Here is a 23,711-nt window from a genome sequence, read left to right on the forward strand (position 1 = left end):
ATGCTTCTTTTTTCATATTCCTTCGCCTCGAGACGCCAGTTGGTGGTTGAAGCCTGAATGTAAACTGTTAAGTTCTATATAATATTGCCATGCAACCGTAGATCGTGTAGTCTTGTCCCCGACATGCCTTTGAAAACAAGATCACCAACATAACTCAGAAACCTAATCGAGCAGCTATACACAAAACCTGCTACCTGGAGACAAAATAATATTCGCTATAATAAAACCCATCATTTCAATTCGCGAAATAATCCCACTTTATATTCTAATTTTCTTTTTTCCTCAATGTCTTCAAGACGAATTCTTTGGGTTAGATTTGTTTTATTTCATTCATTATCTCGATATTCGCACTTTTATTTTCCTCTTGAGACTGAATAAAATAAGCTATAATATAATAAGTCGCATTCGGAGTGAAAGACATTGCTACAGAACAGAAATCAATACTCCGTAGTTTTATTGGCGTTCATCTATAGGAACGACCTTAAAATTACTGCAGGTTCTTTTTATTGTATGATTCTGTTATTTTTCATTTGTGCTGTTGATTCCTGTTTAATGTCTGTTTTGAATGGGTCTACTTTATTATAGCGACACTTCAAAATTTCAGCGCTGAAATAATCGTCCGGTAGAAGCACGCTGCGTAGACGACGGAGTATAATAGATTGGAGGGAAATAGTATGTGGTCTAAATATAGCGTCACTGTTAGTTTTGAGTGAGCCTACCCACGTGACTTTGCGTTTAGCAGCGGCAATCATCGTGTCATCTGCTAGCGAAGCTTTAGAACAAGTTATGATATTCTTCTGGATTTACAAGAATGATGTATAGACATTGGTTTAAGTGATTACGATATCACTGGGGAAATCAGAGTGATTATTACAACGAAAGAAGAAAATGTCAGCTATGTTTCTATCAACGAAAAGAAGTTCTGACAGTCTTTGGATCATACTCCCTTTCGTGATTTTTGAAGGTAAGCAACTTGGAACTTTTGGATATCAGCAAAGTTATATAGTCCTAAAAATGGTATACCTTATAACGTCATGTGTCTCAGTGCTCGTGTATTGATTAATCAAGGTACATTAGGCCTTACTGCTATCGAACGTGGTAACTGAGGTGGAACTGTTCATGTTGAACCTTGTAGGTTTCTCCCTAACTGAAGAACCAAAACATGGTCGGAATTTCTGTTGTGGTGTCATGTTTCTCAAATAAGAATACTGTAGAGAGGTTACTTGCACCTCCTGCCTATTGCTGGTTTTGTGTCGGCGCAATGCTTGTTGTTTTTTGTTGTAAAGTGATAGCGGCGTCTTCGTTTTCTTTTGAGACATGCATGCTTGTTAGAATGTCGGCACCTTCAAAGGCCAACCTGCAGATGGAATCCATTTCACACACCCTGTTGATATTGTCAAGTCTTGACTTTTGACGACAATATCAGATTATTGACATGGTGTTTGTAGTATTAATAAGTATTATTTGTTTGATTTTTACGTTATTAATTTTTACTTTGTTCCTTTAGCCTAGATTACACACCATCAAAGTTGGCACTTTTATCAAATAATGAAATGAAATAACAATACAATTTGTTTGTTGATTTTACCAGTTTCCCCTTAAATCATTCAGCTATAAAATATGAATGTGGATGAAAGATTCAGAATTGGAAGTTCTCTTATGTGCCTTAGGATAGTTTCATTCATTAGATGCACGTTCCTGTTTAGTTATCAGGCCTATGGCCTAGTTAAGGCAGTAAATAGTGTTAATTTGAATGTGTTTCTCGTTCTCAGGTTGTTCTATTGAATCTCTGATCTATTCAGGCTATGCTCACTGAAGTGAATCGAGCTTGTTCTGACGTTGTCACTGTAGTGAAAAGTTATTAACGAGTGTCTATAGAGCAGCATGGCCTCAGAGTACATACACTGACAATACATGTTCGCTGAATAGCGGAATGCAGTCTTTTCAGATGTGACCTGTACTTGTGAATTCGTGTGCTTGAAGTGATCAAGTGTTGCAATTTGAAGGCCCTGTTTATGAATCATTCCTATTTTGCATGTTTATTGATCATTTATAACTGCTCTGTATATATATGTTCTAGGTTTATACCTTGGTGACTGCTTTTTGTATAAAGAGACCCATATGACATTGCAATAATTCTGACATTCATAGAGGTTGGGATTCTTTTTTGTGGGGTACTTGAGTTTCTTAACAGCTAACATTCATATGAGTTTTCTTGTTGTGTACTGAAGTTTCTTTTTAGTTAAAATGAAATCATAATAAAAGTTATTTATGCTAGTCTAGTTTACTTTTCGAATTAATTATATATATATATATATATATATATTGGAGGTGACTTTTTGTATCAGTAATATTTAAATACGAGTCATGTTTATTAAACAAGGAGAATTTGGAAGATCTTGTGTTCAGATTGATTACAGATCAAGTGAAGAAATTGGTTGAACTTCTCATAACAAAAATCATAAATATATTTTCAAGGAACCTTTCTGCTGACCATATCAACAGTTATTGTAAAGGTTGAAAAAATACTGTTTCCACGTAAATTGAACATTGTTAATTGGTGTCCATCATATGTTTATACCACCCTCCAACTGCACAGTCTCACCTCAATAAATCCAAGATCAATGTTAAACGTTTATGTGTTTATGTCAGTATTGCAGATGACTATTAATGGAAAGGATATGTAGTTTGGATCTTTTAGTAGTTCATTTTGAGAACCTTGTTTCACATAGCTGAGAATCAATTAACACATTTTCTTTCTGGAAGGTGACTATATTCCGTAAACCAAACATCTGTTTCAATTTGCTATTGCCTGGCATGAATGTTAGACAGTCACTGAAGGTTTCAATTCTGTCCTAGTCAGGAAGGTGAGGTGAGGTGAAATGGGGTTTAACATCGCGTCCAAGATTATTGCACTTATATAGCGACGTGCATGTACATGTACGTGTGTGTGTTTGTGTGGCTGCTTGTACTAGTCCGGACTGATGCCGATTTATAGTGCTAGCTCACTGAGATACCATGCCGCAGTTTAACATGAATACCCCACTCAGATACAGTATACTGACTCCAAGCCGACCAGTCCTTGTTTTAGCCCCTTAATGCCGAGCGCCAGACAGGGTAACAACAAGTACCATCTTTTAACGTCTTTTGGTATGACGCGGCCGGGGATCGAACCCCGGACCTTCCGCTCTCCTGGCGGACGCTCTACCACTAGACCACGGATGCGGTTTCCTAGTCAGGAAGAAAAAGATTATGACATATTATGTCCTTTGTTCCTTTAAAGTCTGTAAAGTGTTTATATTATTATTAACCAGTCGGAATGTTTCCTGTAGCAATGCCGAAAGCTACTTCTATTGTTAATGGTATATATATTAAAGGCATGTTGTATATAAATTTACAAGGAGAAAGTTGTATTGAATACTGAACTGCATATTTTATTCAAGTATTGATTCAGTAATTTTATAACCTCACTTTAACATGTATGTGGTAACAGGTTTGTTTATGATGTGATCACTGGTCGTCAGCTAAATAAATTCTAAAATCCCCATGTAATGACGCAAGTGTTTCGTGTACAAGTGCAAAGACATTAAAACACTTATCTCCATGCATGTGTGAAGTTGAAGAACCGAGGTGAAAGACCAAGCTGTCTGTCTTTATGAATTTATCGTCAGGAAATCCTAATGGACAAGCAAACTTCATGGACTTTCTTCAACCTAGTTATTGCTCTTTCTTGTTGAAAGTTCATAACCTGAACAATAATTGTTTGAAGCTCCTGTAGCTGAGTCATCATTAAGTTCCAAGTACATGGTTTGATCATCAGATCTAGGCGTTTGTCATCTGCCCAATCTGTGTGACTGCTTTTGTCACACTGGAAGATGCTTTGCCTAAAGTTCATTTTCCGTTTCCAGAGCAGAACTCCAAAAGCATTCAATATTTCCAGATGAAACTTGCTATACAGATAAGAATAGTGGTGAACTGGTACCTTTAGACGATTTGAGTGTTGAAAAATACTGAACTGAACGTATCCAGTGTCAATGAACCAAAAGTTGGGTATCATTAGCCAAACTCCATTTCCAAGTTGCACCAGAACAATCGGATAAGTCATCTCCTGATGACTTGCATATAATTGTGCTGTGATGCATGTATGATTTCATGTATGTGTGTGTCGGTACACAACTTTCCATCATCTGATGATCTGAAAATGAATGATAAATTGTTATTCATATGGTTTGGACAAGACAAGAGTTTTCAAACATTAAGCAATTTTATTTTTCTGTATATTTTTGTTGGAGAATGTAATTTTTGCTGCTGATGCTGTTTTTTAACATGTAACTAGTTTGTATGTATTGTGTATCATGTCACAATCTCATGATAAGTATTGTATCATGCATGGTTAGATCTACTCAAAAGCTTCACTAGCCCCGGTGAATGGAGAAATTTGAAAATTTGTACTAGCCTGCAAGAATTTGTACTAGCCGAAGGCTAGTGGGCTAGTGTTGATTTTTATCCCTGTCATGGCCTAGTGTATGTCATGTTACAAGCCTGTTTTTTTCTATTTGTTCATAACATGTGCAAAAGAGATACATGAAATGAGTCCATAGGTAAATTATAGGGCTGTAACAATTATTCCATCCTCGATTATCCGGTGTATCATACTGCCATTCTATTCGGATATACCCTGGAACCATTCACCATCTGTGATTGCTCTATTTTGAGTCTGGTTTGAATGACACAACACTCAAAATAGCTGTCCAATTAAATTTCATGATCGAAACAAGTGGCGACATTAACAGTGTTATACTTGCTTTGTTGCGTGCTGTCTCATGTACCATTAGGAATGTCTTGTAGGATATGTCTTCTTCTTTCTGGCTGCCAACTATGGTTGTTGAAGTTGCGAAACAGCAGGGCCCTGAATTCATTCATAACAGCTAGTACCATAATTGGTCCTGTCCTGCGAGGCCGTGATTTTGAATGAGACTTCATGCCAAACTTACATTTAGAGGAGGCATTTTGATTGCTTGTTGATATAATGCTCATGAACGGGAGAAATTCTGTCCTAAGTTAGTGATAAACCAGATATTGAGATAGTGATGTCACTTCTGAAACAAAGCTTTTGTGGCAAATGGGTCCTGATCTTACATAATACTAATAGATATAATACACTTGATAATCTATGATGATAAATTAATGTGACCACGCCAGGCTATGTGTAGTAAGTTTTTAACCATTACCGGTAGTCTTCACGCATTGACTACTGAATAACATGAAAATAATTATGTGTGTTTTTAAACTTTATTATGTTTATGACATTTGTTCTTTGACAGACAAAGTAAATGAAAGTGACTTACTTGAATTCTATTTGCTTGAACTGTTAAAGGTATGGATGGCATTTTCTAATTTTAGGGTGTGAGTACCAGCCAGAAGAGGCTAGGGTTAAACACAAAAACATCATTGTGTACAAATGTTATGTGAACAATACATCCATTTTTGTCACTCAGTTGCTAAATTCATACTTTTTGTTGAACGAAAACAAGTCTTCTTAACCATGTGTTAACATCAAACTAGCAAAGAAAACGTTTCTAAGAAAAAACATTGTTGGCAGCAACAGCTTCATTTTTTGCATGTTTTAACTGTTCACAGGTAATAGTCTAAACTGGATGTGTAAACGTGAGTGTGAAGGGGTAGGAGGCGGAGAGCATGCCGAGACGTCTTGACGGCAGGGCTCACATTTTTGGCAAGAGTCCTCTTGTTGATGTAAAGCAAGCAAGTTTGCTCTTGTGATTTGCAATCGGAAAACAAAGTTTTCTTTCTCTTAAAGAAAGTCGTTACACTAACTTGAACTATGTTTCAACACGATGTTCAAACTAGCCTGCCTACATATCAGATGGTGTGGTAAACAGTTCCTAGAGACTGTTCAGAGCACATGGGAGGGACTAAGACAGGGGGTGGGTGCAGCAAGGTAAGGGATGGATGAAGGGAGGAGTGAGTGTTTTAGGATTTACTTATTTACTCAGGAAATTGTTGAAATATTTGAAATATATTTTACTTATGGAAACAGTTTCCATTGAAGAATAGGAACCTGTATTAAATATTTATTATGTGATAATAATGCTAAAGTTAATTCCAGTGACAAGGGTGAGGGTCTGTTGTGTTTTTTTTTTTTCCTTGATGTCTTCATGATTAAAAGTTTGGACCAGTTGACAGCATGAATAGACAAACAATGACAACCACCCATTTCCATTGAAAATGAAGTATTTTGTCAGTTTGAACAAGGTAAGGGAGTACATGGTGTTTTATGTTAACTGAAGTCTTGTTTGATAGGCATTACTTAGAAGTTGACGGAAAACAAGATAGACACAGTTTTTATGGGTAACAACTTCTTTAATACTGTAAAAAGCGACGTTTCGGTATAGATCCTTATACCGTTGTCAAGCAAGACTGTCTTTGTAACACGAATAGCAAGTTAGCCTACATGTATAGCCTAAGCTTCATATCCGTCTTGTGTTTAGAAATTAATGATGATAAAGAAACTACCTTGGTGATGATAAATTCACAGTATGGGCAACTATCCAGGCTGGGCTACAGTGACACCATCAACCAGTGCATGACATCATCACCACATCTCCCCTGTCAGCTCTAACAGTGACACCATCAACCAGTGCATGACATCATCACCACATCTCACTGGTCAGCTCTAACAGTGACACAATCAGCCTGTGCATGACATCATCACCAGATCTCACCTGTCAGCTCTAACAGTGACACCATCAGCCTGTACATGACATCATCACCACATCTCCCCTGTCAGCTCTAACAGTGACACAATCAGCCTGTGCATGACATCATCACCACATCTCACCTGTTAGCTCTAACAGTGACACAATCAGCCTGTGCATGACATCATCACCACATCTCACCTGTTAGCTCTAACAGTGACACAATCAGCCTGTGCATGACATCATCACCACATCTCACCTGTTAGCTCTAACAGTGACACAATCAGCCTGTGCATGACATCATCACCACATCTCACCTGTTAGCTCTAACAGTGACACAATCAGCCTGTGCATGACATCATCACCACATCTCACCGGTCAGCTCTAACAGTGACACAATCAGCCTGTGCATGACATCATCACCACATCTCACCTGTTAGCTCTAACAGTGACACAATCAGCCTGTGCATGACATCATCACCACATCTCACCTGTCAGCTCTAAGAGTGACAGCATAATATTGAATAATTTGTGACAACCATTTAAGTATTGAATAATGTGTTAGTACCACTAAAGTACTGAATAATGTGTTACTACCACTAAGGTATTGAATAATGTGTTACTATCACTGAAGTATTGAATAATGTGTGACTACCACTATGTCTAAAAGCATATTGATTGATCATCTTGAAGTTTGATATTTCATTAGCCAGAACACGGTGTGTCATGGTTAGGTTTTTGTGGTTCAATAAAATCAAATATGGTTCATTTCTGATAGTTGATTTCATTCCATGCTCAGCTTCAGATTGATATCAATACTTACAAGTTAAAGGTCAAGTTGCCCATGAAATCCAGGGCTTAGTGTCAGCATTGTGAGGAATAAGTGACTTGGGGATTCATTAGGGGCAGGGAGTCACTGTACCTCAGCCAATCTGTCACGGATCCATGGTGTGTATATTTGGGACAAAATTCCATTCTGATAAAAGTTCAACATCACTAATTTTTGACAAATCGTGTTCAGATTTACGTAAGTCAAGTCACAGATTGAAGAATGGACATGATCAATAGTCAATATTCCACTTCTCGGGATTTAATGACCAGAAACAGTCAAAATGTCCAAATGCATACACAACAACATTTCCTCAGCTTAAAGAAAACAAACTTTTCTTACAAACTCTACCATACATCATAACATGAGTTGAATCCAACCTGTGGCGCATTCATTTTGGATTAGTGTTTTATGAAGCATTACAATGTGATTGGGAGAGTGAATGTCGAATCCACAGTAATCATTATTCCAGCTATATCCTGGCATCCGATATATAGTCGAATCTGGACCAGACAAATCAGTCCTGGTTAGTACAATTGATAAGGTGGTATTTGAGTTTTTAATTTTTCCAAATCATTTTGGCTGGAATTGAAAACGTTTTGCCTAAAGTTCTACTGGCACAATAATCTATTTCTGCTTGTCATAAGTATTGTGAAAGTCAGTATTCTATGGATAGTGATAAATGAATGAAAAAGTAAAGTTAACAATTGGCCTTTTTATTTCTGTCCAATTAGAAAACACACAAGTGTGTCAAATCTTGGTTTGGGGTAGAGGTACCATTAACTTGACTTATCACAAGTTAGTAAATTTGTGTACAAATTGCAGACCTTGAATATTGATGATAAGGTTGCAGTTACTTGTACTACTATACACATGGCTAGCTAAATAATGGTAGTGAATTGTTATTATTTAGACCAACATGGACAGTTAGATGAACAATTGTATTTCAACACATTCTGGTTTCATAAATGTAAATACTTACTTTAAGTTTCCAGAGAATTTGTAGATGAAATAAAAAGTTCTACCTGAGCAACTTAACCAACTGTTCCAGATCATGGTGTGTCCATAAATAACCTGTAAAACCTTGAATAGACACTGCCAGATGTGTGTACTGATGTATTAGTTCATCCATGAGTTGGCAGTACATTGTCACTTTACTCAGTGCATGTGGTGCGACAACAATTAGTAGTCTTTTGGGGAATGCTTTAGATTATGGTTTTGATGTGATATAATTAGTTGTGTAGGAACTATCATTGGTCTCCATTAGAAGTGTCTCAATGCAGGAAGAGACTGGAATTTGTTAAGCTGAGTTTAAGGTTGGCAGTGAGATTGATGTGGAAATATTTGTCCAGACTTACTGTGTGTACTTAGCGACATTGTTACAATCTGGTCTCATGTACTTAATGGCTGCAACAGGAAGTACTTGTCTGATACAGAAGAAACTGGATAGAGCTGAAACATCCAGCAGTGCCTGGACTCATTCTCACCTTAATAAGACGTTTCACTTACATTGAATAATTGCATTTTGCAGTGCTACTTCCAATATTATTTTGTGGTTTATGGCATAATGAATATCTTGAATTAGATTCTGCTTTGGAATTTCAGTGTGAATTACTTTCAAAAGAGAAAATGAAACAAATCTATCATGACTTTTAAGCAGTGTTATAAAAGAGCTTGAAGGTCAAGGTGTACTTGTTGTTCTGTTGATGTTACAAGGTGTAAAGGAGGGGGTCCCTAGATTCATGTACCAAGGGAGTGTATCTGAAGGACCCCAGTAACACACACACACCCCTCACACAATTCCTCCATTTTGTTTATTTGCTGTCAAATACGGCTGATGGATGAGAAGGGTTCTAGAACATTATATAATTCCCAATAATTAATGAAAGGTATGTAATTCCCATTAATTAATTAATCTTAAAGGTTTAGTCTTTGTACATTTTACCATGAATAGTTAGTTGTTTATTTCTGTGTCTAGTGTTAACACAGGTGTAGTTTAAGTGTCAAAGTTTCCACATGGTAAGGGAGGGGCACCAAACAATAAACATTTAATAGTACTTGATCCCATGGATCATGGATGACAATGTTCAATAGATTTGGAATGTAGTTGTAATATTATGAAGATGAAGCAAAGTTTAACATGTTTAAATATATATTTTCAAAACATTGAAAATTGTTCTGTTGTTTTTCAAAACCCAGTGTGGTATGGACAGTGGAACATTGTGCTTTTGTATGTATGATATTCATATTCTATGCACAGTGAAAAATTAGATGAAAATGCAAAGCTAACAATTGACCTTTTATTTCTGTCCAATTCCCAATCCAGTTTTAAGCCTGAGCATGCACAGAGACAGGCTGCGATATAGTGGAGATGTCAGTGACTCCTTCACCAAGTGTGTGCAGGATTAGCTCCCTCCATGTGGCTGCATATTTAGATGCACAAGTTGTGCAGCCTGCTGTCAAGTTGTATGTGCCATCACACAACCTACACATGCAGTCTCACCATCACTCCTGTCATAGTTTGATCAGATTGGACTATGGTATTTTAAAACCATTTTTGACTTTGGCAATGACTATACAAGTACTACAGGTACACCTGTGTTTATTTCCTGAATCCAACCTAGCTATGTCATGGGAGAATGTGTTATTGATGAAAAGGTAAAAAAAAAGGTTGGCTGCATCTTCTTTTTGGATGATAGGATCTGCAGGGATATTGATAAAAGTCTCCCAGAAACTGTTTGATTTAAACTACATTGCTAGGGAATTTTCACTGAAATAAAAAATACAACACTTGTACATTTTAGACTGAAGGCACTGTAGCATACAACAGATCAGTGGCATTCTGCTGCAGCCACAGGTCAAGTCGTGTCTTGTGAGGATGAATCTGTGATGTTGAATATTCTATCTGTTTGTTTATTGTGTATTTAAATGATAATTTATCCAATCAGTGCAATAGTCCTGTCTTATGCACGCTATCCTTGTGTGGGCAGTGAAGCCCCCCTAGGTGCAGCTTCTCGCGTACATTCATTGTGTAATGAATACAGGACATGTGGGTCTAATTATTCCTGTATGACACCGATGATATTTCCTACCAACCCTATCTGACTTGTTGATACAGACTAATTAATCTGGAGTATTATGATTCATTTTTTCAGGAATTAATGAGATAAGAGTTACTTATGGTAATGAAGAAGTGTTGTCTGTACCAGCGTAATGAGAGTACAGGGCCCTATTGTGCTGATAAAGGGCATCACCCCATATTATGTTGATGAAAAGGTTACGAACTATGCTAAGGATGGCAAAAAAATATCAGTTTATGTCATTAACAAGTTTCCTTTAGTCATCCTTTATTATTTAAGATATGAGATTTTGATAAGTCTGTTTCCCAAACTGCTGCCAAACTACTCAAGAAATCTGGGACATATTTGCTTCATTGTTTTTTCGAGTGCTAAACAGATTCCACATTCTCTTTAGAGTTACCATTTTCGACTTAATAAGCGCCCCGCTCTAATAAGCGCCCATGGCGATATTTGCTAATATATTGGCAAGTGAACAATCCCAATTAGCACCCCTTCCGATTGATCAATGTACACAAGACCTATTTATTTGTGTATAATACCCACTCATGTGTAATATGCACCTTCAATTATGGGCAATTAAATTCTGGAAAAATATATCTGTCGTACATAAACATTTCAGGCTGTCAGCATAAACCACGAAATTGATCTTTCAACTCTGTTTTTTCCACCAAAATAATATCTAATAAGAGCCCCCTATTTCTAATTTTGAGAGCACCCTGGGCGCTTATTACGTCGAATACAGTATTTGTGTTTTTTGCGTGCCTGACGAGGAGTGTTTTCAGTATGCCTTGATAAGCAAGGGATTATTTAGTGTCAACAAGGACCCATGTGGGTGGTGTTGGACAGGTCCCTGGCAGTCCATGCTTGTTGGTCAGACAAATGGGGATGAGTTGGTCTCAATGGCTTGTGTACATGAATTGTACTTGGCTGACAACAACTCTCAGCCATGTCATTGCAGTTGTGACATGTACAGCATTGATTGCTGCAATTGGTTGCTCAATGAGGCATGTTAGTGAGTTAAATGCAACCAAGATGTCTTTCTGAACCAGAAGTTGATGTTAGTATGTATCCACATCAGCCCCCAGACGGCAGCAGGCACAGTCTTGTTGACGCCCCCCTCATTGGGTATATAATAATTCTACATAGAAAGAGACAGAGGTATTACCAATATAATGATGTGTTATTTTAGCTACAGAACTTCAGACTGATGTGAGTACTTTTGAGTCAAGTGACCAATTACCTGTGAAAATGATGGGTCTGGTTTCAGAAATCTTTGGTCAGGGATCCTTACCATTCAGAAATTGTTTTTGATGGGGAAAATCACTGGGACTCTGAAGCACCAAAACTATTACAGTTTTCCTTTTTATCTTCATTTTAAATTAAAAACATTTTTCAAAGCCAATCTTAGTTTTTTAAATTGAACTAAGGATTGTCATCATGGTCATAAGGAGTTTGTTTCAAGGATCTTAGGAATATTAGTTTTTTGTCATTATTTAAACTGATATCTGTGTATGTAGATATATGGGCTCATTTATTTAGGTTATTCATCTCACCTGAGGTGCAACTGACTGGTACCTGACAATACATGGGTGTGCGGCAGTCAGGTAGGATATACAGTAAATCATGGTTATAATGAACTCAAAGGGATGTCCAATTTTAGTTCGTTATTATTATAGTTCGTTTTAAGCATATACAGCATATACACAGCAAATGCCCTCATATACAGCATATATATACAGCAAATGCTCTGGGCCAAAAGACAAGTTTGTTATATCTGTTAGTTCATTATCATGATTATAAGTGTGTTCGTTATAAATGTAGTTTACTGTAGTTGTAAATATGTACAACACTTACTGTGTCTCTCCATCAGCTCCCATGTAGTTTTTCCTGTGTTTGGGATGAGTAGTGTGTTAAGTTGATAGTCATTTACTTGCTGTATGTACATCACACCAACATCAGTAGTAATTTTATATATGGTGCCCTTTCCACCATGCAAAACAATAGCGTCTGTTATGTGATTGATGATGGCATTGTGAAACTCAACCTAACGCCATCACACCGATATGCCTATTTACATTCATTTATCGTACATCATACAGTGTAGCCAGTGGCTCACTTCATACAGGGGAATACAGCACTAATACCATGAGGGCTCTTCCAAAAGAACAAATAGCTGTGTTCATTAAATGGCTTGTCAGTTATAAGGATTCAACTATAAATGTGATTCTACTTACAATGATATCTGTTTGTTATTTTTGGGGCTTGTATGTTTTTTGTAAGTGAAATTCAGCTGTTGGAATTGTTTTTTTAATTCATGAATGTGTCCAAAAACATTTAAGTAAAAATTTGGTCAGTTCCTATCTTCCTACTGGGTCTGACTGATAAGGTTAAGTTCTTGTTTAATATGTTCAGGAATGTTTTGATCATTATTCATTATAGGGCTGGGACGATACACAAACAGTGCAATCCAATATGTATCACAATACCTTGCTCACGATCCGATACACATCATGATACTTGCATGTGCTCTTATCTGTGGTGGGTAAGCCATCTTTTTTCCGGAGAGGATGGCTGAATACCTGGCACACTTAGGAATATTTAGTAGGCAGTGTCACGTATGGCACAGTGGATGAAAATATTTGTTTTTGTTTTTCATTTCACTACTAATTAGTGTTTGGTGAAACAGTTATTGAAGCATTCATCTAAGGTAAGAATTGATGTTTTTTAATTAGTTTGCAACTGTGATCGATGTTTGTATCGAGAAGAAAAAAATTTCATTCCTCCGGTGCGTTAGTGTATGATCCCACTTAATTAATTCAAGCTTTACCATATATTAATCTATCATACTATAACCCAGGTTCTTCTGTAGAGTTGACTGTATTCCAACCCTTACATATATGTCTGAGATGACCACACAACTTGCTGACTGCCTGGTCCCCATTGGAATGCTTCACATCGACCTGATATCAGACTGTAAATTTGTCTCTCATCTGATGAATCCTCAGCTTAAAGACTGCAAGCTTCCACACCTTAATTTGATGTTTGGTTCTTTGGCTATCCTCAGAAAACATTTGGACACCTTTGGGGGTCGGAATTGATGGCCGTTAGAGTCCAGGTAATTAGACCCCCCTGCGGTGGTTTTAATGTCACTCTGGCCAAAGTGATTATAGCCAGCGACAAATAACCAGAGAGTAATACTTGTGTTTCCTTAATGCTTCATGCATTGGAGTCACAGTCCAAGTATGAGTCTGACACCATTGGTTGGTAATCCTCAGATGAACTGGGTTTTCTTTATGTCCAAATAAAGGATTTCCACATCCTATGGGATATAATTATCAAAGACATTTAGGTTCAAATTGCCTGCCTAATTTGAAGAAAGTACATTTTTCATAGTTGCTGCCCAGAATATATGTCCTTCAGGTGGAGCTCACCTTGCAGGTAGTTTTTTGACCTGTTAATCTTTCAGGTGCATTTTATTGCATCTTTCAAATTAAGATCACAAAATTATCTTAAATCCTTAATCAAAATAAAAAACTACTTGGTGACACCTGTTGAAAAGTATATTGAAAAATATACCATTTCAAAATAGAAAGTGCACAATTTTAAATGGTGATGGGTATCTACATCTATCTCATTTTAAATCCAATGATGAAACGTTTTCGCTTCAGTTCTAATTTTAAAGGCCAGGGCCTAGATTTTCGTAACGATCTTAGCTAAGATAAGTCTTAACAACTTACGTTCCAAAGATAAGATATCTTAAGGTTAAGATAAGATAAGATAGATTTTCGAAACATTATACGTGGAAAAACTCAAATAAAAAATTGTTCAGGAAGCAGCGCACCCACAAGCAAGTTTATATGACAATCTAAGCTTGTTAAGTTTGTTTTGTTACTTATACATCCAATATATTTCACGAATAAACCAAGGACTTAAATACAATATCAAGCTATTAGTATTTAGATGATGAAATTATTTTTTTATCTATCTAAATCCATAATTATTTTCAAAATTTAAAAGTGACACTAATTTTCATTCGCAAAGAGAGATAATTTAGGAATTGTCAAGTTATGTTGCCTCATGGAACACGCCACAAGTTAACGTGAACATACATATAATGTAGTCATTTTCTATCCTTTTAAATTAAGTAGAGCTAATAAACTGATTTGTCTGATTTCATTTAAATCTGGCTGAGGAGCGAAATACTTTGTAATGTGTCAAATCTATTCCAGAACGTAGTTCAATGATATTTGGCTTGTCTGACAAAATTGCTGAGGATCATTTACTAGTATTTGTCCATTGACTCTATACGTTACAACGATGTTATTGTCTGAATGGTCTCAAGGATATCTATATTTTTTTAAAACATAAAACGGGAAGATGTAGACTTAAATATTAAAAAGACCAAAATATTTTAAAACCGGCGTATTGAATGCAAAGATTATTATGTTGAAAATGTGTATTTTATGTTGATCAGTAAATTTCATTCAATAAACTTTTTTTCTGCGAACATATATTTGAAAGTGAATTTTGGACAATGTGCAATCTATGCTACATTTTGACGAGAACCAGAACGAGCAACTCATTTTTTATTTGATTTGTCGATACAAAAATCTGTGCTTAACTTTTGCTGTCAAAATTTCACTAAATTGTTATATTTATAAGGGAATACATCTATATGCCGTTAATCACCTGTTTTCAAAGAATGCAATTGTTCGACAGACAGTTTTTAATCACTTTTTATCAAATATTTGTCTTTCAAGAGGATATAGATAACGTAGGTATTGAATTTAAAACAAAACAAATTACAATTACTTTTGCAAGAAAAATATTAGATATTGTATACAAATATTTGATCACATGTATTTCCTTGTTAAGTCAATAAATACTACACTGTATAGTTAAAATTCAATTATTAAAACCACCCGTCCCACACGATTTTAGATGTAAAAACTTATGCGAAACCTTTATGGTTGTTTTTACATATGTAGATTGATATAATTTTATAAAATGTGAAAATAAAGACTAAAGCATTGACTCAAATGCGACTCAGAAAATATAACAGCAGAACTCTGCGCTTTATGAAAACTGTACCATTGAGCAAGGTGTCTCGGGCGAATACAAAGGGAAATCACTCTCAATTAGAGTTTGAACTAAGATTAGCTCCCCCTAAACTATCAATAAGGTCACGGTCATTACTGTAGCCTACCGACACCTTCCATTTTTATCCTTCCCAAATTATCGAAAAGGTATGTTGTTTCACACTTCTTCAGCATGGACTCAGAAAGGAAAATAATGTAAGCTATCGACTCCACAGTTATGTGTATTGCTGTCGCGATTAAGAACATTTTTGACGTGAAATTCTTGATGCGTTCTTCGTGTTTTTGAAGTGTCAATTTGAATCACTCAGTTTTAAAAAATGAAATGTCAATGTTTGAACGTAAGCGGACTAGTTGTTTTTTGCACAATATCTATGGAAAAGTATGCCGCCATCTCGGATGAAGATGAAATAAACTTACGACAGGTATAGGGTTATCTTAGATTTACGACAAACTTAAGATATCTTAGGGCTATGATAGTTTCGAAAATACGCTACGATAGCCTACGATTTCCTTACGATAAATTTACGATAATTTTAGGGCTACGATCGTTTCGAAAATTTAGGCCCAGATTTGTACAAATAGCACACCCTATTTTACAGCATTGAAGTATCAATCTGATGAAAATTGCCAAAACCATGTCAGCATTTCCAGTTTGTTTTAAAATATTCTTGTTTGTGCATCTATAAATGTATGAATGTATGTAAATATGTGTATATGTACCTTCTTGTACTGCTGATTGCATCTTGAAGCTCAGTAAATTTAGTTACTAACCATGTCATCTGTACCAGGTGGTAGCTTTTCATTTCTTGTTTGTCAGATTGAAGTAAGTAGCGAAGAAGTAAGCCATGTTGAAGGTGGTAGGCAGCAACAGACTGCCCAGGGAGAGTTAGTGTAACATGTCCATACGACACAAGGAGTGCAGTGCCAGATACTGCTTGTAAATGGCAGGAACAGCATTTGGAGCACATGGATGGGAAGGAAACTCACAGTTGCTAATTTGAACAAAGGTTAAAGTAGATAACTGAGTAGACTCAAGCCACTTTACAGAGAGGGTGCTGTCGCCTTCATATTCACTCACCATGGCGTACATTCACAAATCTTACAATTGTCAGTGTTTGTATTTAAGGTGATTCCTGGGGTCCTTATGGTTTGTATTATTTGAATCTAGGGACCCACTCCATTTTTTACTGTTAAAATCTAGTGTTTTGACAACTTCTACACTGGTTGAAGTGTCACAGTGAACCGTGATATGCATACCTAACCCTTGTCGATAATAAGGATTTTGATTACTCTGTCCTTGAACTGACCTGTCACACTCTCACAGAATGTATTTCCAATGGCAGTTAGGTGAGTTCTGAGAGTAACATAGGGATAGATGTCAAATCTACCAGAAAATCACTAATGCTTTCTAGACAGACAAATCATGTATAAGATATAAGATTACAGAACTGGTGTTAAATTTGCTGCAGTTTGTGATGGTGGTTGCTCCGCAGTGTCTTGAGCAGCATAATGTTCTCTGGAAACAGCCTCTGAAGCAAGGCCTGATCAGATTATATGTCACTTGTGTCAGGATTCCCCCAATAGAAGCACTTTTTCATACAGTAGATGTGGCATATTATCTGAATTGATACATGTATTATTAACACTGCGTGACACTGTTGACTGTGGTCATTGAGGCCTACTCTGGCCCAGACCGTCTAGTCGTGTGGCCCCTCATTGTACTGCTGCCTTTGTCCCCAGGGAGGGCTCCTCTCTTCCTCACGCAATACAACTTTATTATTGTCTTAATAAGTGGACCCCCTAGTCCAGTTGGCCGTGATCTAACTGCAGTCCACCACCACTATGGCAGCCCTGTAGCATTGATTTCCTCGCCACTAACTTAATAAAAGAATTTTAATATCAGAATTGATATCAGAGCAAGATGTAAGATGGTTGGCCTACTGTCATCTTCATTATCAGGCAACGGCAATCCTGGATGATAATTGCTTTTCCCCCTTGATTGTTGTCACTTATTTGAATTAATTGCTGGACACTGTAGAAATTTATGCTCGTGGATCGATGGAGAGTTGCTTATTTTCCCATCAAAGAGATGCTAGTTGCTGATTTGCTATCTAGAGTTTTCATGGTTTTTGATGGAAGAAGATCGGTAAGATTTTGTCAGAAAATATTGAATTATATCACCAGTAACTGCTGTGGTTCATGATATACTTGATACAGAAAAGACGTCACCAGAAAAATTGGAAGGTTGCGTGACAGAACAGTGAGTGTTCAAGATAGGTTATTCTCTATTATTGAAACATCAATTTTGTGCAGGCCAGAAGTATCAAGTATTGCTCTGCCCCAGATTTGTTCTGCATTGTCAGAAACAAAATGATCATGGAAAGTATTGGTGTCTCAAATCTCTGAGCCAATAAGCATTGTTGAAACAGGAAGCTGACTATTTCGATGTTTGGTCTTGAAGTCGCAAAGGAATTGAACTTCAAAATTTGAATTGATTTTGCACAATTTCCTTCAAGGTCAGGATAGATCTGAAGTTTATACTCATGAGACAGATTTGACAATGTTTACCTTGACAAATACAAAGTAGGCATTTATTCATTGATCAGATTTAAAAGAATATGTCTGACACACAACAATGAGAAGCACAAAAGAAGTTTTTAATCATCGTGCTTCGTGATCAAGGTTTGAGTGAGCTAGCATTCAGACTACTCGTCTCAATCTTGATATAGGTTGGGAATAAAATCAATGGTAGAACCTGCCTCTTGGGGAATAGCATCATGGTTTCAGTGCTCAGCATGCATAGTCAAATCCTTGCCCAACCACGCTTGTCCATCTTCCATAGGGCTATCAGTGTCTGTTGACACGTTCCGTACTTATTTGGACCGTGGTTTGGCCATCATGTAAAGGTTAATTTTGGATCACTATTGGCCAGAGTGGTTTGTGTAGGCTCCCTTTTTAAATGAAAAAAAAAGAAGTATTTTGTGACTGGAAAATTATTACCTTTTTTCCCAGAGCATTGATTTTGATTTTAGCCCAGATTTGAATCTCTCTTGACGCAATGATTGGTTTTAGTCTCGATGGGACTTTGTTTTTTTCAGCGACTGAAGAAATGTGGTGAATTTTATGCAATTGGAATGAAAGTTTACATTGAAGTTACTGTGGGGCTAAGGCCGACAATAGATAGCAGCCACTACATCAAAATCCAATGCTTGTTGCCAGAAGTTTTTTTCTTCGTGGCTCGAGGTATTTGGTGGGTAAACAACAAATGTTCACCCTGATTCTTACATGTGTCATGTTCTCAGTGGTTCTTGAAATCACCAAGTGTAATATGCTCTGATGTGGTTCAGGTTTGACAGTGAAATTGCAGAAAAATGTTTCAGATAATAGATGATGACTCTTTTTGATTACGAAAACTCTCATGGTTAGTACAAATGTTTCCATTTTGTCATTTCAAACATGTTCGTCAGGTACCTGCAAGTTCAGCTTTATGATTAGCAAATTATTTCTGGTGTGGTTGATCTCTTAAGGAACTGGAATATTCAAGAAGAGTTAAAACATAAAGAAATCAGTGGTGTTCACATGCAAGGTCAGGTTTGGTTGCAAGCAAGTAGTCTGGCAGTTGTGATGATAAGAGTTAGCTTTATTTTAGAGGGAGCTAAGCTGTTTCACAATCTGGATTGTTTTCATTTGTATGCATCCAAAAACTCATAAAAAATGAATTTCAGAGGGATACTAATGGGTAAAATTTGTCTTATTAGTGCCTTTTTCTCCAAGTATTAGATATCACCTAGCTGTTGTTTTTTGGGGATGACTTTATATGCTATTTTCCTCAGATGACAAAGATATTTGCATAACCTAGGTACCTATATAATTTAATAAGTTGGATATGGTAAGATATTTTGATTCCTTCATGACCTTCAATCAGATAATACTGCATGCCAAATCATGAAATTTTAAAGGGCTCTTTTTCATATTCTTTGTTTATTTTTGAAGACTTTTTCATATTGTCTGTGTTTGACGTAACCATCCGTGTGAAAACATTTTGCAATCGGCGGCCAACAATTGAATCCATCTTCGTTTGATCAAGACAATTTATCAGATCAATCATGCTGAAAATAAGTTAAATTGGATTGAATCGGATGGCCTGCCGAACGGAATTAGAAGGATTGGGTTGCATTGGCGCCACTATTGCTGCAATTTCATAGGCACCCCGCGTGGAAAGGATATGATCAGATACTCTAAATTACAGATGAGTGATGAAAGACAAAAGCAGTCTAGCTCTCCACTGCAAGGTGTGTTATTTCAGACACACATACATTCAACAGGCATTCCATTACTGGTTAAAGACTAGCTTTTTATCAGATCTATTATGCTTTTAGATAACCAATTTGATTTGACCTATTATATAGTTATTTGGAAATAAAAATATTATTTTGACCTAAACAAACAAATGGCCTTTGAATTAGTGCTTTACTTAGAATTATAAAACATAGGCCTAATTTACTGTTTAGTTTTTCTTGTTTAAGGCATTATTGAGTTAATAATGAAAAATTGGGTTATGCATACTTCTTGTCAATTTTGTATATAACCCATCTGAGTACTGTAGGCGCTGGGCTGGTCCAAACATTAACTGGGACCAGAAAATATTGAGTGAGTGAGTGAATTGGGTTTATGGCTGCTTTGGACAGTGTTTCAGTCATGCCACATTGTGTCAGCATAATGTTTGTGGAAGTTTGGGATCACAAAGCAGTCTTAAGAGCCACAGTCCTGGGTACAGTGCTGACAAACCAAGGATCATAACCCGGTTTAATTTGGAATTCGAACCCTGAAGAGATGCATGGAATGCAGGGTATACTGAGAACATATATATACCTTCCATTAGCTTCTTACTAGATCTGTAAGCTGGAGTACCTGTTAAACATAATTCTACAATGACATTCAAAATATTCCAATCTGATTGTTCAAGTAGAAAAATTATAATACTTTTACCATTGGTTTAAGCAGTTTTATCACTGTGAAATTAAATAGTTTTCATAAAGCCCATCGTCCCCAGTATGGATTAGTGAGCCATTTCAGATACTGAAATTAGCTGAATGAGTTATTTTTATTTTAGAGAGTTATGTTGTCAGGTGACATGAAGATTATTGCTAAGGTGTGTGTAGAATATTGTGACATCTGTAGAACATACATGATATTGGTTCTTTCCAACTAAACCTTGAATGTACAGTATTGTGATGTAGGGCTGTAGCTTAATATGCTAGGTGATTATTTTCACCAACCTACAGTAAACTCAATGTTACTACACTTATTACCTTTTCTAGAGATGAAATATTTTATTGTAGATAAATGGAGATAAACCTACTACTGATTTCCTACCTCAGAAATCAACATTTGATACCTAAAATTTTGTTATAAATTATGTTTTTAGTATTTTAGAAAGAGATATGTAATACATCAAATATGACAGTAGGTCTATGGAAGGTATACATCTCCTGGTATGAAACTGTTTTGGTGAGATGGCTCAAAGAAATATTATGAAAACCAACCTTATTCTTGGTCACATAGGTCATGTGTTATATTTTACAGGTATGGGCAAGGCTATGCCAGGGTCAACCATTTAGCTACGCCAGACAAATCTAGGTAGTGCACAACTAACCTTTATCATGTGTTTATACTTCAGTGGCGTTTGTAATATCAGGAAATGTGTGAAAGTGGCTAGATATTCAGGCTTTCACTCGTGCCATGTTAAACCTGGTTTGGATGCTCTTTTCAATGTCATTTTTGATCTCATTAATAATTAAATGCTAACTTTCTTATAGATGATACAATGCTGCCTGTAAGTACATCTGTGGATGTACTTGGTTTCCACAGAAATCTGTTGCCAAAGAAACTAAATCATTTAAGTGTCCAGATTTCATTGAAATTCAAAACCCCATTTCTCAATTTTCTTGATGCTGAAGTTTCACTGACTCAGTTTACACATTTGCATTCGAAATCTTCTCAGAAGAAATCAGAGAAATGCAACCTGCATACTTAGAAGGAGGGATTCGGCCTGCAGTGCACGGAACATCACGCAACTCTGCTGAAATTGTGACATGCTTTTTTCTTCAAGCATTTTTTTCCTCCACCCATTAAAGTCTCTTTGAAGAGTCTGAACACATTAAACGATGCAGTGGAGAAAAAACAGAAGTTGGCCATTCATTATGGCTGGTAGGATGTGGGCAGTGGGGAGCCCCAAATAGAAGATGCGCGTTATTGTATGTTCACGTCATCGATCTGTTTGACTTGCACCTCGCTCTATGGGTGATCTGAGAAGGCAAAACGACTGATAAGTGGCCCAATTCCTGTCCATGTTTGACTTTATTTCACATGGTTACTTTGCAGAAGATGTTCTTGTTTATACGACATGATTGTATTTTCTCTGGTTATTTTCTCTGATAAGAAGGTGGCCACACAAGATCATGTTGACTAATGTTCACAATAGCTATCAATGGGCGGCTCTTGTGTCAAGAGAGTTTGCTTTTGGGATATTTCAGAGCTCATAGAACTTGTCATGTTTGAAGTTAAAATTAAAGAAAATATTGACCATCCTTATATGGTATATTGAGAACATTTCTGACAATTGAATGATTGTGATGAATTTTATATTTGTATGGGAATATTGAACTAGTTGAGATGTTCAGTGTTAGACGTCCTATTTAATGCAGTGGTATTCAGTCCTGTATAACAGACTCCTAAGTAAGCTTGTTTCTATGTATGTGTATCTAGAACTGTTACATGATGGCTTGTGAACTGAAATGAATGGACTTTGTGTCATCTTATATTAGAACGTTACATGGATGTGATAACGATATATTGATCTGGTTGTATTGTGGAAATGACTTTGAGTTAGTATGTAACCAAGACTGTAGTATTGACAATACATCAACCAGTCAGTGGTACAATGATAAATACAGTTTTATCATGCAGTCAATGAAATTAGCAACAGTGTGTGTGACATTGGAAGTAATAGATGACACTTTATCATGGTGTAAGTAGCTGTGTGATATGCTTACTGGTGTGGAAGACACAGAAGCACATTTCAGCAGATTTATGACTTGTGCACTGCATCCAACATAACCTTGTAAGGTAAATAATGGCTTATATCAGGTTTATTATTATATTGTTTGTAAATGTGTTAGAACTAGTAATGAAGTTGTAATGATATTGATGGAGGTGAGAGAGAAACAGCAGCAGCAGCAAGTTGCATGGCAGGAAGCTGTTATCTACTTGGTTTCCATGCCTTCAATAGATAGATTGATGCTGCCACTTTTAAGGTAGCTTGAATCCTAAAAGTGGGCTACACAGCTAGTGACCCCATGACAGTGAAAAACAAGGAGTTGACTCAGGACTTGAACAGTATGTGAGGCTTAAAGCTATGTTGCAGCATTTTGTGTTATTATTATTATTATATATTTGGTTCCAACAGTTAGTTTTCTTATAGAAAGATTATCAGAGAAAGTTGACAGCATTTTTTATAGCTTAGGAGAAGCTACTTTGTCACAATGTTATTTTGTAATGGCCGCATGTGTATGGTACAGACACAGTACATGATGCAGGACTTGCCCCAGTAAGGGTATGGTACAGACACAGTTCATGATGCAGGACTTGCCCCAGCATGTGTATGGTACCGACACAGTTCATGATGCTGGACTTGCCTCCGTAAGGGTATGGTACAGGTACAGTTCATGATGCTGGACTTGACCCAGTAAGGGTATGGTACAGGCACTGTTCATGATGTAGGGCTTACCAGTTAGTTAGTGGGCTAGCTAGCGTGCCAGGTGGGTCACAGCTCATTTATTTTGCTCTTACACAGGTGTTAAAAGCAGTTCACATATGCTTGTTTCCACCTGTGTGTTTGATCTTCTCACCTGTTGACGAGACAGGTATGCTACCTGCCAGGTAACAGCACATAAACACTGTGGAAGTCACTTGCTTTCCACTCAGC

At 36.7% G+C, this 23,711-nt stretch overlaps 1 protein-coding gene across 3 annotated transcripts in view; it reads left to right on the top strand.

Annotated features, from left to right (window-relative positions):
- The first annotated feature begins 744 nt into the window (after nucleotides 1–744).
- LOC139458354 (nephrin-like) overlaps nucleotides 745–23,711 on the top strand; it is a 285,363-nt gene continuing 262,396 nt past the window's right edge. For all 3 annotated transcript variants that reach the window (XM_071239752.1, XM_071239756.1, XM_071239755.1), the window contains exon 1: nucleotides 745–964. In XM_071239752.1, coding sequence (XP_071095853.1) covers nucleotides 889–964 — 76 coding nt within the window. In that variant the 5' untranslated portion in view covers nucleotides 745–888. The remainder of the gene's footprint in view (nucleotides 965–23,711) is intronic.

Source organism: Haliotis cracherodii, unplaced genomic scaffold (genome assembly GCF_022045235.1).
Source record: "Haliotis cracherodii isolate W230 unplaced genomic scaffold, xgHalCrac1.p SCAF_12, whole genome shotgun sequence".
Taxonomy (NCBI): domain Eukaryota; kingdom Metazoa; phylum Mollusca; class Gastropoda; order Lepetellida; family Haliotidae; genus Haliotis; species Haliotis cracherodii.